This window comes from Marmota flaviventris, chromosome 17, assembly GCF_047511675.1.
Source record: "Marmota flaviventris isolate mMarFla1 chromosome 17, mMarFla1.hap1, whole genome shotgun sequence".
In the NCBI taxonomy this organism is placed as follows: Eukaryota; Metazoa; Chordata; class Mammalia; order Rodentia; family Sciuridae; genus Marmota; species Marmota flaviventris.
The window spans coordinates 63,754,512-63,769,121 of NC_092514.1; the positions used below are offsets into that span (position 1 = coordinate 63,754,512).

Here is a 14,610-nt window from a genome sequence, read left to right on the forward strand (position 1 = left end):
AGTTTGAGGCCAGCCTCAGCAAGGTAGCAAGGCTCTAAGCAATTTAGCAAGATTTTGTCCCAAAATAAACAATAAAAAGAACTGGGGATGGGGCTGGGGATGTGGCTCAAGCGGTAATGCGCTCGCCTGGCATGCACGAAGCGCTGGGTTCGATCCTCAGCACCACATAAAATAAAAATAAAGATGTTGTGTCCACTGAAAACTGAAAAATAAATATTTAAAAAAAATTCTCTCTCTCTCCAAAAAAAAAAAAAAGAACTGGGGATGTAGCATAGTGACAAAGTGCCCCTGGGATCAATCTCCCATACAAAAAAAAAGAAAAAAGAAAAGAAAAGGAAAAAAAGACTCCTATGTCTGTGAATGAATAGTATTTTTTTTTTTATTATGATAAGACAAGGTCTAGCAGCAGTTTGATACTCATTTTTTCTTTCTTTGCAGTACTAGGAATTGAATCCATGGCCTCACATATGGCAGGCAAGCACTCTGCCACTGAGCTACATCAGAAGCCCTTGTTACTTTTGAGACAGGACCTCACTGGGTTGTCCTTCTTAGATTTTTTATTCATTTATTTGGAGACAAGATCTAAGTTGCTGAATGTCTCCCTAAATTGCTGAGGCTGGCTTTGAACTTGAGGTTCACCTGCCTCAGCTTCCCCAGTCACAGATTATAGGCGTGTGCCACTGCGCCCACTGTATTTTTTTTTAATATTTATTTTTTAGTTGTATTTGGACAAAATATCTTTATTTTACTTATTTATATGTGGTGCTGAGGATCGAACCTAGGGCCTCGCATGTGCTAGGCGAGCGCTCTACCGCTGAGCCACAACTCCCCACCCCCACCCCCCCACCCCCGTGCTCACTGTTTTTTAAAAAGAGAAAACTTAAAGAGGATCGTTATATACAGCATTGTCCCTCTTCTTTTGACTCTTTCTGAATAGTCCGTTAAAATGACACTTATCATTTAGAAGTATACCTGATGAAATCGTCTTAACAATTCAGTACAAACCTTCCATTATATTGAAAACCATTTAAATTTATAACGATGTTACCCAGCTTCAGACTTTTCCATTTCAAAATCATAGCACAGAGACATTTAGAGCTGGATTAGCATTTGCCGTGGGACCCACGTAGGGGAAGGGACAGGACAGGAACTGACAAAAACTTAGAGCCAAGCTGGACCCGTCACTGCCCACTGAAAACCAGCCTTAGAACCTGAGAGCATTTCTGGATTCTGCAGGACAGCGCGAGAAGGCCCGTTTCAAACTGGCCTAGCTCTACACATCTGCGTGTCTGGGCCTATTTTTGGGGTCCCGGGATAATAGCTTTCCGTGTTAAACGTCCTTAGGACAAGTGAGGAGCGAAGGTGGTTTCCATTTGGCCCATGCCAGGCTGCCGGGCTTCGGGGCTCAGTGTGACGAAAAAGCTGTAGGTCCTCCCTTAAGACAGAATTTTTATTTTACTCGACAGTCTTAAGAGGCCACTTAGAATAGCAGCAGCAGAGGGGAAGAAAGGGCAGGTCACACAAGAGTTTTCACTCTCAGAGACTTGGCCTAGAACTTGAAGGCCCTCAGCTTTCCAAGCTCGCCTACAGGCCACACACACCCTCATTCGCCCGCACTGCGCCGTCACCTGTTTGACTGATGGCTTGGTCAGCCAATGACCTTTGCGGCAGCGAAAGCGCCTGCCTCCAGGAATTGGGCCGATCGAGTAGCCGGAATGACAAACATTTACGCCAATAGTGAGGAGATTTCGAACACTACGGCCGCAATAACCAATGAAAAGAAGGAATAGCTTCCAAAGGACGTGTCAGGCAGCCAACGGCCAGCGTTGCTGCGGGGGTCGCGTGGCTTCCGTTCCGAGAGGGCGGGGCGGCATCCCAAACGGAAGGTGGTGGTTGTCGGTGCCGAAGCAGGTTTGAAACTGGGGGTCGGGCCGGGCCGTCGTTGTTTGTAGCCGCTGCCCCTCTTCCGGACTAGGCCGTTCCTGCCCGCCCCGCCTCCCTTCCGATTCCTGCGTCCCAGCCCCGGCTCCCCGCCCAACTCGTACCCCACCAGCCGCAGCCCGCCGCAGCCCCCTCCCGCTCTGCGGCCCCGCGGCCACGATGTCCCTTCACGGCAAACGGAAGGAGATCTACAAGTATGAAGCGCCCTGGACCGTCTACGCAATGAACTGGAGCGTGCGGCCAGACAAGCGCTTTCGCCTGGCGCTGGGCAGCTTCGTGGAGGAGTACAACAACAAGGTGGGCCGGGCCGGGGCTCAGATCCCAGGTGACGGGAAGCGGGCCCGAGAGCGCTCTTTCGGGGCTGGAGCCTCGACCCTAGAACCCTCCTGTGGACAGGCTTTAGCGTCGCGGAGCGGTTGCTCCGTGTCTGCCCCTGCCTGTGCTTGGCATTGCGAACGGGTCACCTTTGATTATGGCAACATTTCTGTGTAGTGGGGAGACGGAGGCACGGTGTTGTGACTTGTCCAAGGCAGACAGGTATTTCGGGTAGGTAACAGGTCTCAAACCCTAGTTTGTACCCCAGAGCTACGCCATTTGTTCCTCTAATCCCCCCCCCCCCACTTCTGCCGCATTGCTTCAGTTCGGGGTGGGGGAGGGAAGTGGTAGTGATGGCTGTGAAGGAAAATGCAGGCGTTTCCAATAGTGGTCGTGCACTGCTGGTTACACTAGATTTCTGTAAGACTGTTTATTAAACCGGCTTCTCTGCCCCGTACTCCCACCCCCAAATACTACTACTGGATCCCCAGGCTTTCTGCCAGGATTGTCTTATTGCCTGTTGCTTTCTGATATCCATCCTCTCCCAAGCGATCTCTTTTTGGAAATCTTGGCCTGTATCATGAGCCTGCCATTGTTTCTGAATAGAGAAAGATGACATTTGGCCTAATCTTAGCTTCTTTTATGCTGATTTCTTTTATGCAACCTTTAAGTAGTAAGTCTTGCTGTACATCCATGGATTTGAGACTCCTTCATGAAGCACACTGGTAGGAGGGGGAAGCTTTTAAGCTGGTTGTTCAGTGTAAATGTATTTTTGAGAGTTTGGGAAGAATTTTTTTTCCTTTACCTCTTAATATCTTCCTTTTGTTTTATTAGAGTAAAGATTGTTATTGATAGTGATCAGAACAATTGAAAACTTTGGTTGTATTGAAAGCCTGTATTCCTGTTTATTGCTCTGAACATCAGATCTAAGAGTCAAAACTGTAGACAGTAATAAGTTAGGTACAGTGGGAAAAGCCAGGTTATCTAGGGTTATGTCCTGTTGGGACCATTGATTAGCTCTAAGATGTTGTATGGACCAGTATTATTATATGTGAGATCCATTGTTATGTTTGCTGTGGGAGCAGGGTTCTGTTTTACACGTGAAACTCCTGTAAGATACATTTGAACATTTTAAGTTGATTAGTTTGTCAGGAACACATCTGTTTCTCTGGAGTATGTCCTAACTTCTTTGGAGTGTCCTTTGAGAAGAGGAGGAAAGGGATGAACTCTCAGTGCCTAGACAGTACACGTACACAAAAAGTTAACAATTCCCAGGGAGAATGCATTGATCCACCCTTGTTCAAGCAAGACAGTTTTATTTCCTTTTCTCTGATGCCCCTTTCTCACACAGTGAATAGCAGAACTGGAATGGAATTCAAGGTTCTGATGTGGACACTGTGTTAATAAAATTAAGACGACTAGAACTGTTGCTTAAGGATACTAGGATTGTAGCTCAGAGATAGAGCACTTGCTTTCCATGTGTGAGAACCTGGATTCTATCCTCAGCACCACATAAAAATAAATAAATAAATATAAAGGTATAAAAAAATACAGTATAATTTGTCTTTCAAAAGGCTGGAATCTTTTCACACAAATTGATGTGTTTTTGTTCTAAGTTCTTTCAGAGTCATTGGGTCAGCAGTAGTGGTGCCATTTCTAAGAGAGGAGAAACTGAGTCACAGCTCAACTGCTGATGGAATCAGTGGAGTAACTGATGTCAAACTTCATTTGCAGGAACTCTGTCCCAAAGTTTGTCCTTTGATTTAGCAACTGTGTGCCAGGCACATGGGTAGCATGCAAACCAGCAATCCCAGCATTAACAGAATAAGCGGTTAACAATCTCTCTTTCTTTCTGTCTCTCTTTCGTTTTTTTTTTTTTTTTTTTTTGGTAATGGGGATTGAACCCAGAAGCCCTCTACCACTGAGCAATACTCCCAGCCCTTTTTATTTTGTTTTAAGACATTGTCTTACTAAGTTGCCCAGGCAGATCTTAAACTTGTGACCCTCCTGCCTCAGCCTCCCCAGTTGCTGTGAGTACAGATGCATATCACCATGCACAACTTAGTTAACAATATCTTAATTCACTCCCATGATGTAGACAATGCAGAGTCTTAGAACTGTTTTGTGCCTCCACCTATAAGGGTTCTTTCTGTGTGTGCACGTATATACATGCATGCTGTGAAGGGAACACTTGAAAGCTGATGCCAATAGAACACTTCTTATAATTGTTTTCAAATGCATAAGTTATGTAGGATTCCAAAAAGAAACCAATTAAATCAAATTACAAATATCAAAAATACTTTTAAAACAGTGGCAATATAGCAATACGTACCTTAAGATCAGCTCATTAAATTATACCATCTGGTGTAATTACCATAATTTTGAAATAGTGTTAAGGATAAATAGTATTTCAAGATGTTTAACACCTGTAATATGATAGGGAAAAAAAACAGTGATTCTGTTGACAATAAAGTCATAGATACTCATACTGCTAGGTAGCAGCCTCCATTTATAACTAAAGAAATACTTAATGTCAACTAGAGATTAGTGAACATAAGGATGTAATTTCCAGTTCAAGTTCATAGACCGAAATTAAGAAACCCTGCAACAGAGATCTGTGCCTAGGGGCTGGTGGGCAGTAAATTCCACCTTAAAGCACTGGTTCCTGGGCTAAGTTTTAAAGAAACCTTGTCATAGGGGTGGTAGCCTACATAAGTGAGAGGAGTTAAAAATTTAAAAATTTTAGGTCTTTGATTGTGCTTGCCATAGATCTTGAATACCAGCAGAGGACAAAGTAACATAGCAAATTAACAATCATTAAAAAGCCTAGAAATGATCATTGTTTTAAATGTGGAGTGGATACATTGAAAAAACATGATTATGGTGTTTTAAATTTTATATTAATATAATTGTGATTTACTATTATAAAATTATTCCTGGTTGGTCCACAGAATTAAATCTAAAAATCAAGAACTTGACTTCCACATATCCCTTCATGAGAATAAATTTAGGGATGTAGTTCAGTGGTAGAGTGCTTCTTAGCATATGTGAGGCACTGGGTTCAATCCTTAGCACCACATAAAAAATACAAAGGCATGCTATCCATCTACAACTACAGAAAAAAAAGAAAGAAAGAAAAAGAAACCAATTCAGTCAACTACACCTGCAATAAAAAGCCTCATTATTTGTGGTTGTGTTTTATAATCTTTTTTGGTATTGCAACAGTGGTTCTCTAAATTACTGTATGTGAGAATCCACTGAGGGATTTGTATTCTTGGGCTCCACCCCTGAAGTTAACAGGCACAGGTGGGCCATATAGCCTTTTAAGAATTACTTTAGCATCTGTTGGCTAGCGGCAGGAATTGAATCTTTTTGCATCTGCAGGCTTCTAAACATCGCTTCCATCCAAGTTCATCCATGGAAAAAACTCTAGTGTGAAATAGCCTTTTTTGAGATAGTTTGGTTTGATTTTGTTTTGTTTTGTTTTGTTTTTAATAGTTCTGAGGTTTTTTTTTTGGTGTTTTTTTTTTTTTTGTGTGTGTGTGTGTGTCTCTCTCTCTCTCTCTCTCTCTCTCTCTCTCTCTCTCTCTCTCTCTCTCTCTCTCCAGGGATCAAACCCAGAGCCTTGTGCTTTTGGACAAGTGCTCTACCACAGAGCTACACCTCTGGCCCCATGAATTGAGATTTTCATCTCTCTGCTTCCCAGTTTTGTGTGGCCTTTGGGCAAATTATCCTCTATGCCTCATTTTCCTCATCTGTAAAATGAGGGTAATAAGTTCATTTTATTACGTTATAAATTTGTTTGGAACATTATGTGAGTTAATATATGTAGTGGATTTAGGAATTCTTCCTGACATGGAGTAAACCGTATAGAAATGTTAGCTGTTTTTTAATCATCATCATTACTGTGTCTGTAATTGAAATATGTTCAAGGAGAACTATATGTATGTTGGGTAAATCTACTTTTATATATCAGAAAGGTACCATAAAGTGTCATTATGTTCATTCCCTGTCTTTAAAGACCTAGGGGAAAATTTCTGATCCCAGTCCATGTTTTGATCTTCCAGTTTCACATAGTCAGACTCCTGGTAGCATAGTGTATTACTTTAAGCCCATGTTCTGTTGTTCTACCTGGCTTGCCCACAGTACTCTGATACAAGAATTTGACATTTCTTTTGAGTTTTAACAGTATCTGGTCTAGGCAGGTGGTTTTCCCCTTCTTTTATTAGAAAAAGAAAGGTAGCAGTTCTTGGGCTTTTCTCTTAGGCACATGTTTCAGGATTGGTTTTGAATAAAGTTGACAGAGTGGCTGGGATTTATTTTTCCCTAATATTTAACTAACTTAGCACTTGAGCTCTTAAGCATGTGGAGCACATTTTCAAGGAAAGAGACTGTTGGTAATACCTGATGCTTTCTGAAGTGTGTCTATGTGCAACCACCTTACACCTGCAGTACTCACAGATAAACATTTGCCTTGTCAGTCTGTGTTGCTTCCTCTGAAATTTTTAATGCAGAGTTACTTTATATATTTGGTATATTTGACACTGGTATATGATTTTTCATCTTTCAGTATTTGCGGCAGCCCATTCTCATTCATTTACTCATTAATTGAACAAGTATGTACTGAACATGTATACTTGTTTTAAGCACAGGGATCATACTTGGAAAACTTCTGTAGCCTTCATCAGCAGATGAGAGATCAAAAGCAATGAAAAGAATGTGTTTTAGTACTTGTCAGTAATTTTGACAGATATTTAGAAATTTACCATGTTCTGCCAGGCCCTGGCAAAAGTGTTCCTCCAGTCCCTGGTCTTCTGTCAGCAAGGAAATTTAAAACATTAAACTCTTTTGGTTTTACTTCCCCCTTCCTTTTCTAGTCAGTGAGAGGACTGATTCCCCCATGGGATCACCGAATATATTGTTTTTTGCTCTAACCTCGTTCCCTAGACTACTGGAAATGCTTTGATTGAATAAGGACTGAATCTCTTCTGGAGATAGTCTGGCATGCCTGAGGCCTTGCTGCCAGGACTGACTGGTCAGTCTCTGAGTCAGGAACCAAAGGGCTGTGGTACCAGAATTCATCTTAAAAGTTTGATAGGGCAGGTCTTAGGCATCTGCAGGCACTGCCCTAGAGTAAAAATCAGGAATAGGTTTGAAGGGAGGACAAGTGGAAAAGACCAGGAATAACTGGTTTATACCCTCAGAACGTTGCTGTAGTTGATTTTGGTTATGTTAACAATTGTGGGGAAATGGTGCGATGGCTGGAGTTGTGCTGAACTGGATAACTTGAGAGCTGGTTTAAAGACTATACTCACATACATTCCTTTGTGTTCTGTGCTAACTGTATATGTATTAAAGTCTAATACACAGTTTCCTCCAGGAGCTTATAATAACAAACAAGGTAGATAATGATACTTTGAAAAAAACATAGGTATGAATAATGTGTAATTTATGTTCTTTGTGAAAGTGAAGCTGTGATCATGCTTTCAAGGGGTATTTTATGTTTCATATTTGATTTTTAGAAGACATCAGACAATATTTATTTATTAATTTTTTTAGAGAGAGAGAATTTTAATATTTATTTTTTAGTTCTCGGCGGACACAACATCTTTGTTTGTATGTGATGCTGAGGATCGAACCCCGGGCCGCATGCATACCAGATGAGTGCGCTACCGCTTGAGCCACATCCCCAGCCCCTAGACAATACTTATTTATGTATTTATTTTGCAGTACCAGGGGTTGAACCTAGGGAAACTTTACCCCTGAGCTACATCCCCAGCCCTTTTTTATTTTGAGACAGGGTCTCATTAAGTTGAAGAAGCTGGTTTCCAACTTGGCAATCTTCCTGCCTCAATCTCCTGATTAGCTGGGATTATAGGTAGGTGCCATTGTGTCTAGCCAGACAGTAACATTTACAGTTTTAAATGAGCTAGGGATGGAGCTGGGGTTGTGGCTCAGTGGTAGAGCACTTGCCTTGCACGTATGAAGCACTGGGTTTGATCCTCAGCACCACATGAAAGAATAAATAAAGTTATTAATTCCAACTACAACTAAAAATATTTTAAAAAAATAATAAGTTGGGGCTGGGGAAGTAGCTCAGTGGTTGAGTGCTTGCCTAACATGTTCAAGGTCCTAGGCTCAATCTCCAGTACCTCAAAACAAAAAAACCTGAGTAAAGGGCTGGGGTTGTGGCTCAGCGGTAGAGTGTTTTCCTAGCACATGTGAAGCCCTGGGTTCGATCCTCAACACCACATAAAAATAAATAAATAAAATGAAGGTATTGTGTCCAACTACAACTAAAATATAAATATTAAAACAAACAAACCTGAGTAAAATGATCCTGCTTTGCAGCCTTTTCTCTTTAGGGACTTTCATTTCACATGCTGGGTAAAGTGTTGTGGAACAATGGTTGCAGAAGGGCACTGGAGGTAGGAGATAAGACACTTAGCAAGAGGGCAGGAAATACTGTGGAGAAAAAGGCAGAGAAAGACTTAGGTGTCAACCACTTAAGTCAGGTTTATTTTTTCTGTATGCTTCCACACTATGTAAGGAAGGCTAATGGCTATGGGAAAATACTGAGAAAGGAGGGCAGTGACCGCAGAAATCTGTGACTGCAGATTCCAAAATCAGAACAGCTACAGTTCTTCAAAATAGGATTTGATGGACAGAATCAATCCTCTGGGACAGTGAAAACACCTGGGATAAGAAGGAAGCTAAGCTGGGCAGGGGTTGTGGTTCAGAGGTAGAGTGCTTGCCTACCAAGTGTGAGGTACTGGGTCCGATCCTCAACATCACATATAAATAAAAAAATAAAGATATTAAACAAAAGCTGGGGGTTGGGGAGCTAAGTGTACCAGAAGACATATTGGTGTGCTACCTCTTCTATGAGGCAGAAGGAGGAGAGGTTGAACTAAGAGCAGCATGGTGGCACCTCACCTCTATTGGCTGAGGAGATGCAAAGGCTTCTCGTGTTTTGCTAACTTGGACCATGGCCCTGGCCTCCCTTCCACAAGAGCTTCCTTCAAATCATCTGGGAAGAACCTGTCTCATTGGAAAGGAACCAGTATGAAAGCTACAGAAAGATACTATAAGAAAGGATGGGCAAGTGGAAACAAGTGTCTCGTAGTACCCTCACTTAGAATAGTGTTTCACCTCAGCTAAAAAAATGATGGCCAGTCTTGCCACAGAATTCAAAGAACTTTAAAAAAATTCAAAACTCTGAGCAGAGATACAGTAGATCAAGTAAAATAAGGCACAGTGACAGGAGAAAATGGAACCGGCAGAGCACAGAAAAGTAGAAGAGAAAACTAAAATTATCACAGGATTCAAAGCCACATTGAAACAATAAAGGTAAATACAAGCTGTCAAAAACAAAAGAATAAGGAGGACAAATATTTTAAAACGAGAGAAGTTAACCATTAGAATGTAATAGAGGTCAAAAAGAAAGAAGATCTAGGGGCTGGGATTGTGGCTCAGCAGTACTGCGCTCACCTAGCTCCCGCGGGGCCTTGGGTTCAATCCTCAGCACCACATAAAAATAAATGAATGTGTAGAGAATCAGATGTGACTTTGAGCATGCTTGAAAACGAGATACTTGCTGTCCTTGATGGAGCTTGCCTGCAAGCTGGATGTTCCGCCAAGGTTTAGATAAGGTGACTGTGAGCTACTTGCAAAGGAGAGCCCTACAATCATGGCGGACCTTGCTTGCAAATGGGATGTTCCACCAAGGTTTAGATAAGGTGACTCTCTGCTATCTTGACGGAGCTTTGCCTGCAAACAGGATGTTCTGCCAAGTGGGCTAGGAGGGTTCTAAGAAAAATTTTTATCTGTTCTTAACAAAAAGCAGAGCTCAGAATGCTCCAGCCCAAGAGTAGATTAATCCATGAGAAGCAGGTTACTTCTGATTAGTAAGTTACTTCTGTATACTGTGTTTAGCTAACTTAAAGACCTGATTCATTGCTGTTGGAATGCTGCCTTCTTTGTTCACAATACTATATAAAGACTGCTATATACAATAAAGGGGCTTCTTCAGTTTCTTCTGCTTGTTCATGCTGACCTGCGTGTGAGTCATTTGCAGCAGAATGGAATAAAGGTATTGTGTCCAACTACAACTAAAAAATAAATATTTTTTAAAAAAAGAAAGAAGATCTAACTTAGGTGTAATGATTTCTCTGAAGAAGAGAACCAAAGAAATAAAATTAAAAGCTCAAAAACATAGTTAAAGAAGAATTCAGAGTTAGAGATTTGAAGTAATGAGTTCATACAGAGTCTTAAGAAAAATTATCAAAAAGCAATTGGCACTGAAACATTGTAGGAAATTTTCTGCACTTTAAGAATGAAGAAAGAATTCTTTGAACATCTAGTCAAAGTGCTCAAGTCCTCTTTAAGAAGGGGAAAAGATGTTAGGCTAACTACATTTGTTGACAGGCAATGGAGTAATGTTTACAGATCTATAAATATTGTAGGATTGTGTTTTACTATAAGTACCTGGGAGTATACTTGAATCTATAAGGTTTATATGGGAAAAATAACACTGACGAACATGAGACAAGGCTTGAAAAATGGAAAGGTAGACTCTATTCTTGGATAGAAAAGCTTAGCATCAGTATCCATGTGCATAAACTTCATATGATCCCTGTTAAAAATACCATAATTTTTTTAAAAATTTTTTTAGAACCAGGGTAAACTGATTAATTCTACACAGGCATTTTACAAACATGCACATATTATCAGAAAAGGAAGAGCAATGAAGGAGGCGGGACATTAATCACCAAGATGTTAAAAAATCAACAACAAACTGTAACTATAAAGCTGTAGTTATTAAGATAGTTTGGTAGTACTGCAAGGATTAACAAATGAACAGAAGAGACTCTAGAAATGAACTCAGAATGCATAAAGAAATTTTGTCTGTGCAAAAAGATGGTGCAATATGAATAATGAAAAATCAGTGGCATTGAGACTAGGAAAAAAAAAAATTCTCTGTCTTAAACCTTGTACCGGAATTCCAGATGAATAAAAAAAAAAATGTGAGTATACAACTATAGAGCATGGAAGAATTTTGTAATCACAGCGTGAGAAAGCGTAAAAGCGGGAATGAACAATACCATATAAGAATAAAATACTTTTGGCAAAACCAACTAACCCCACAAAGTGAAAAAATAAATGACATTGAAAAACTACATGTAACATTGTAGACCATACATCTTTTAATATATAAACATCAGCAAGTTACAACCCAGTAAATCAATAGAAAAAGGGAAGCAAATATGAATACTTCCCAGAAAAGGATATATAAATGATTCTTAAGCATATGTAGAACTGATGGGGCTGGGGTTGTAACTCAGTTGGTAGAGTATTTGCTTTGCATGTGAAGCACTGGGTTTGAGCCTCAGCACCACATAAAAACAAATAAATAAAGGTATAAAAAAATGGAACCGAACCTCATAAGAAAAAGGAAAGTTTCAGCTAGATAAAGGAAAATCTAAAACCTTATTAACACACATTGAGTGTATGTGTAGTTTCTCTTGGCCACCATGGAGGTCAAGTAGCAGTTGGTATCAAAATTTAAAATGGAATTACCTTCAACCCTGTAGTTTCACTTGTGGGAATTCACACTACAGCTATGCTTACATGGTTGAAATGTGCGGGGATACTCATTTTAGCATTATTTGTAAGCATAAAATATGAAAATATTAAAGAAATTATTGAATAAATTGTGGTACATCCTTGCAGTTATTTAAAGAATGGATTTGCCGGGTGTAGTGGCACACCCCAGAATCCCAACAGCTCCAGAGGGTGAGACAAGAGGATTGCAAGTTCAAAGCTAGCCTCAGCAACCGCAAGTTGCTAAGTAATTCAGTGAGACCCTGTCTTTAAATAAAATACAAAACAGAGCTGGGGATGTGGCTCAGTGGTAGAGTGCCCCTGAGTTCAATCCCGAGTACCACCCTGCCAAAAAAAAAAAAAAAGAATGGATTAGCTTTACATGTACTAATATGGAACATTTTAAAAACCACTGAGTGAAGAAAACAATGTGCAGAATAGCATATTACAAACTACCATTCATGTAAAAAAAAAATGCACACATCCACATGCATACCCATATATGCTCATGTGTGGAAGGGATACATAAGAGATGGGGAATGTTGACTTATCCAGGAAGGGGAGCTAGGATGTAGGGCCTTAATTTCACTGTTGTTGCTTTTGTGCCTTTCAAATATTATACCTTTTGTAAATATAACTAGTAAAACAGTTAACATTAATTAAATGTTTTTAAATGATTTAAAAAGAATTAAATCATAGTATGACTTAAGAGGAAATAAAGAGAAAGGAATGAATGACAACAAAAAAGCAAGATCTCTTATAAGAAATCAGGCCTGATAATATTAACTTCAGACAGAATTAAAAGCAAGGCAAAAAAAAAGTTGGAACAAAAGGAAATACTTTACATTGTTAAAATTACACCCAACAAGGGGCTGGAGATATAGCTCAGTGGTAGAGTGCATGGTTAGTATTGAAGCTCTGGGTTCAATCTCCAGTGTGCATGCACATGGAGTTTTTAAAAAGGTAACCCAGGGCTAGGGTTGTAGCTCTTTGGTAGAGTGCTTGCCTAGCACATGTGAGGCACTGGGTTCAATCCTCACCACAACAAAAATAAATAAAATATTATGTCTGTCTACAACTAAATACATAAGTAAATAAAAAGGTAGCCCAGCCAGGTGTGGTGGTACATACCTGTAATCTCAGCAGCTTGGGAGGCTGAGGCAGGAGGATCGAAAGTTCAAAGCCAGCCTCAAGCCTTAGTAACTTAGTGAGGCCTTAAGCAACTTAGCAAGACCCTGTCTCAAAATGAAAAATAAAAAGGGCTGGCTGGGGATGTGGCTCAGTGGTTAAGTACCCCTGAATTCAATTCCTGGTACTCCCCCCAAAAAGTAACCCAACATAAAAAATAAAAAGATAAACCAGTTTATGAAAATTATTGATTATGTCTTAAATTTCTTTTTAAAGTTAGGGGGAAATCAACTGACAAAAAAAAAAAGAAATCAACAGACCAGGAAAAAATGCTACATATCAAAATTCATGGGAAAATGAGGAGATTTATAAGATATGCTAAATCACTTACCCAAAGTCACATAAAGGGTAAAAGCAGCTGGGCATCATGGCATGGCTCATGCCTATAATCCCAGTAACTTGGGAGGCTAAGGCAGGAGTATCACAAGTTCAAGGCCATCCTCAGTAATTTAGTGAGGCTCTAAGCAGCTTAGCAAGATTCAGTCTCAACATAAAAATAAAAGGGGCTGGAGATGTGACTCAGTGGTAAGGGGCCTCTGGGTTCACTCCCCAGGAAACCCCACCCCCACCCCCACCCCCACCCACAAAGAGCAAGAAAGAAAATGATGCTAAAGGGTTCAGGAATAGAATTCTTGGTATCTAAATTTTTACCAGTCACCCCCTTTTTGGTTGGGGACTTTTTTTTTAAAATTTTTTAATTTTATTTATTTATTTTTTAGTTCTAGGTGGATACAATCTTTATTTTACATTTATGTGGTGCTGAGGATTGAACGCAGTGCCTCATGCATACTTGGCGAGCATTCTACCACTGAGCCACAACCCCAGCCCTGGGACTTTTTTTTTTAATATTTATTTTTTTTAGCTTTAGGTGGACACAATATCTTTATTTTAGTTTTATGTGATGCTGAGGATCGAACCCAGTGCCTCACGCATGCCAGAAGAGCACACTACTACTTGAGCCATATCCCCAGCCAAGGGGACTTTTTTTTAAATATTTTTTTAGTTGTTAACGAACCAGTGCCTCACACATGCTAGGTAAGCACTCTACCCCTGAACTGCAACTCCAGCCCATGGATGGGAACTTCTTATCAAAGAAATTACATTCAAATCATATCGTGGGGCTGGAATTGTGGTTCAGTGGTAGAACGCTCGCCTAACATGGACAGGACCCTGGTTCAATCCTCAGCACCACATGAAAATAAAGGTATTGTGTTGTGTCCATCTACACCTAAAAAATAAATATTTAAAAAAATTATAGTCGTCAAAAGGGAAACCTAGCTTCACTATTATTAACTGATTAATCACCTCTAATGTGGTGTTGCGTCCTGGTAAACTAAGTTGGAAAAATGCACTTTGGCCTTGAAGCTGAAGTGAGACTTTTCTGAATTTTTACTTCTATTTCAAGGACAGATCCAACTTGAGCTCCCCCAGAAGTTGTAGGTTCTGAAAAACTGGAGTAGATGATGGACACAGGCATTCTGAGAAGACTGATTTGCCTGGAAGGGTAAGCAAGAGTTCTGTGGGGCATGCCTAAGGGAGAGTGGTCAGGCTCACCAGGGAGAC

The 14,610-nt window shown here is 40.4% G+C and overlaps 1 protein-coding gene across 1 annotated transcript in view; it reads left to right on the forward strand.

The window, feature by feature from the left end:
• Window positions 1-1,876: 1,876 nt before the first annotated feature.
• Dcaf7 (DDB1 and CUL4 associated factor 7) overlaps window positions 1,877-14,610 on the forward strand; it is a 29,852-nt gene continuing 17,118 nt past the window's right edge. Inside the window, exon 1 of the mRNA XM_027946223.2 lies at window positions 1,877-2,238. Coding sequence (XP_027802024.1) covers window positions 2,101-2,238 — 138 coding nt within the window. The 5' untranslated portion in view covers window positions 1,877-2,100. The remainder of the gene's footprint in view (window positions 2,239-14,610) is intronic.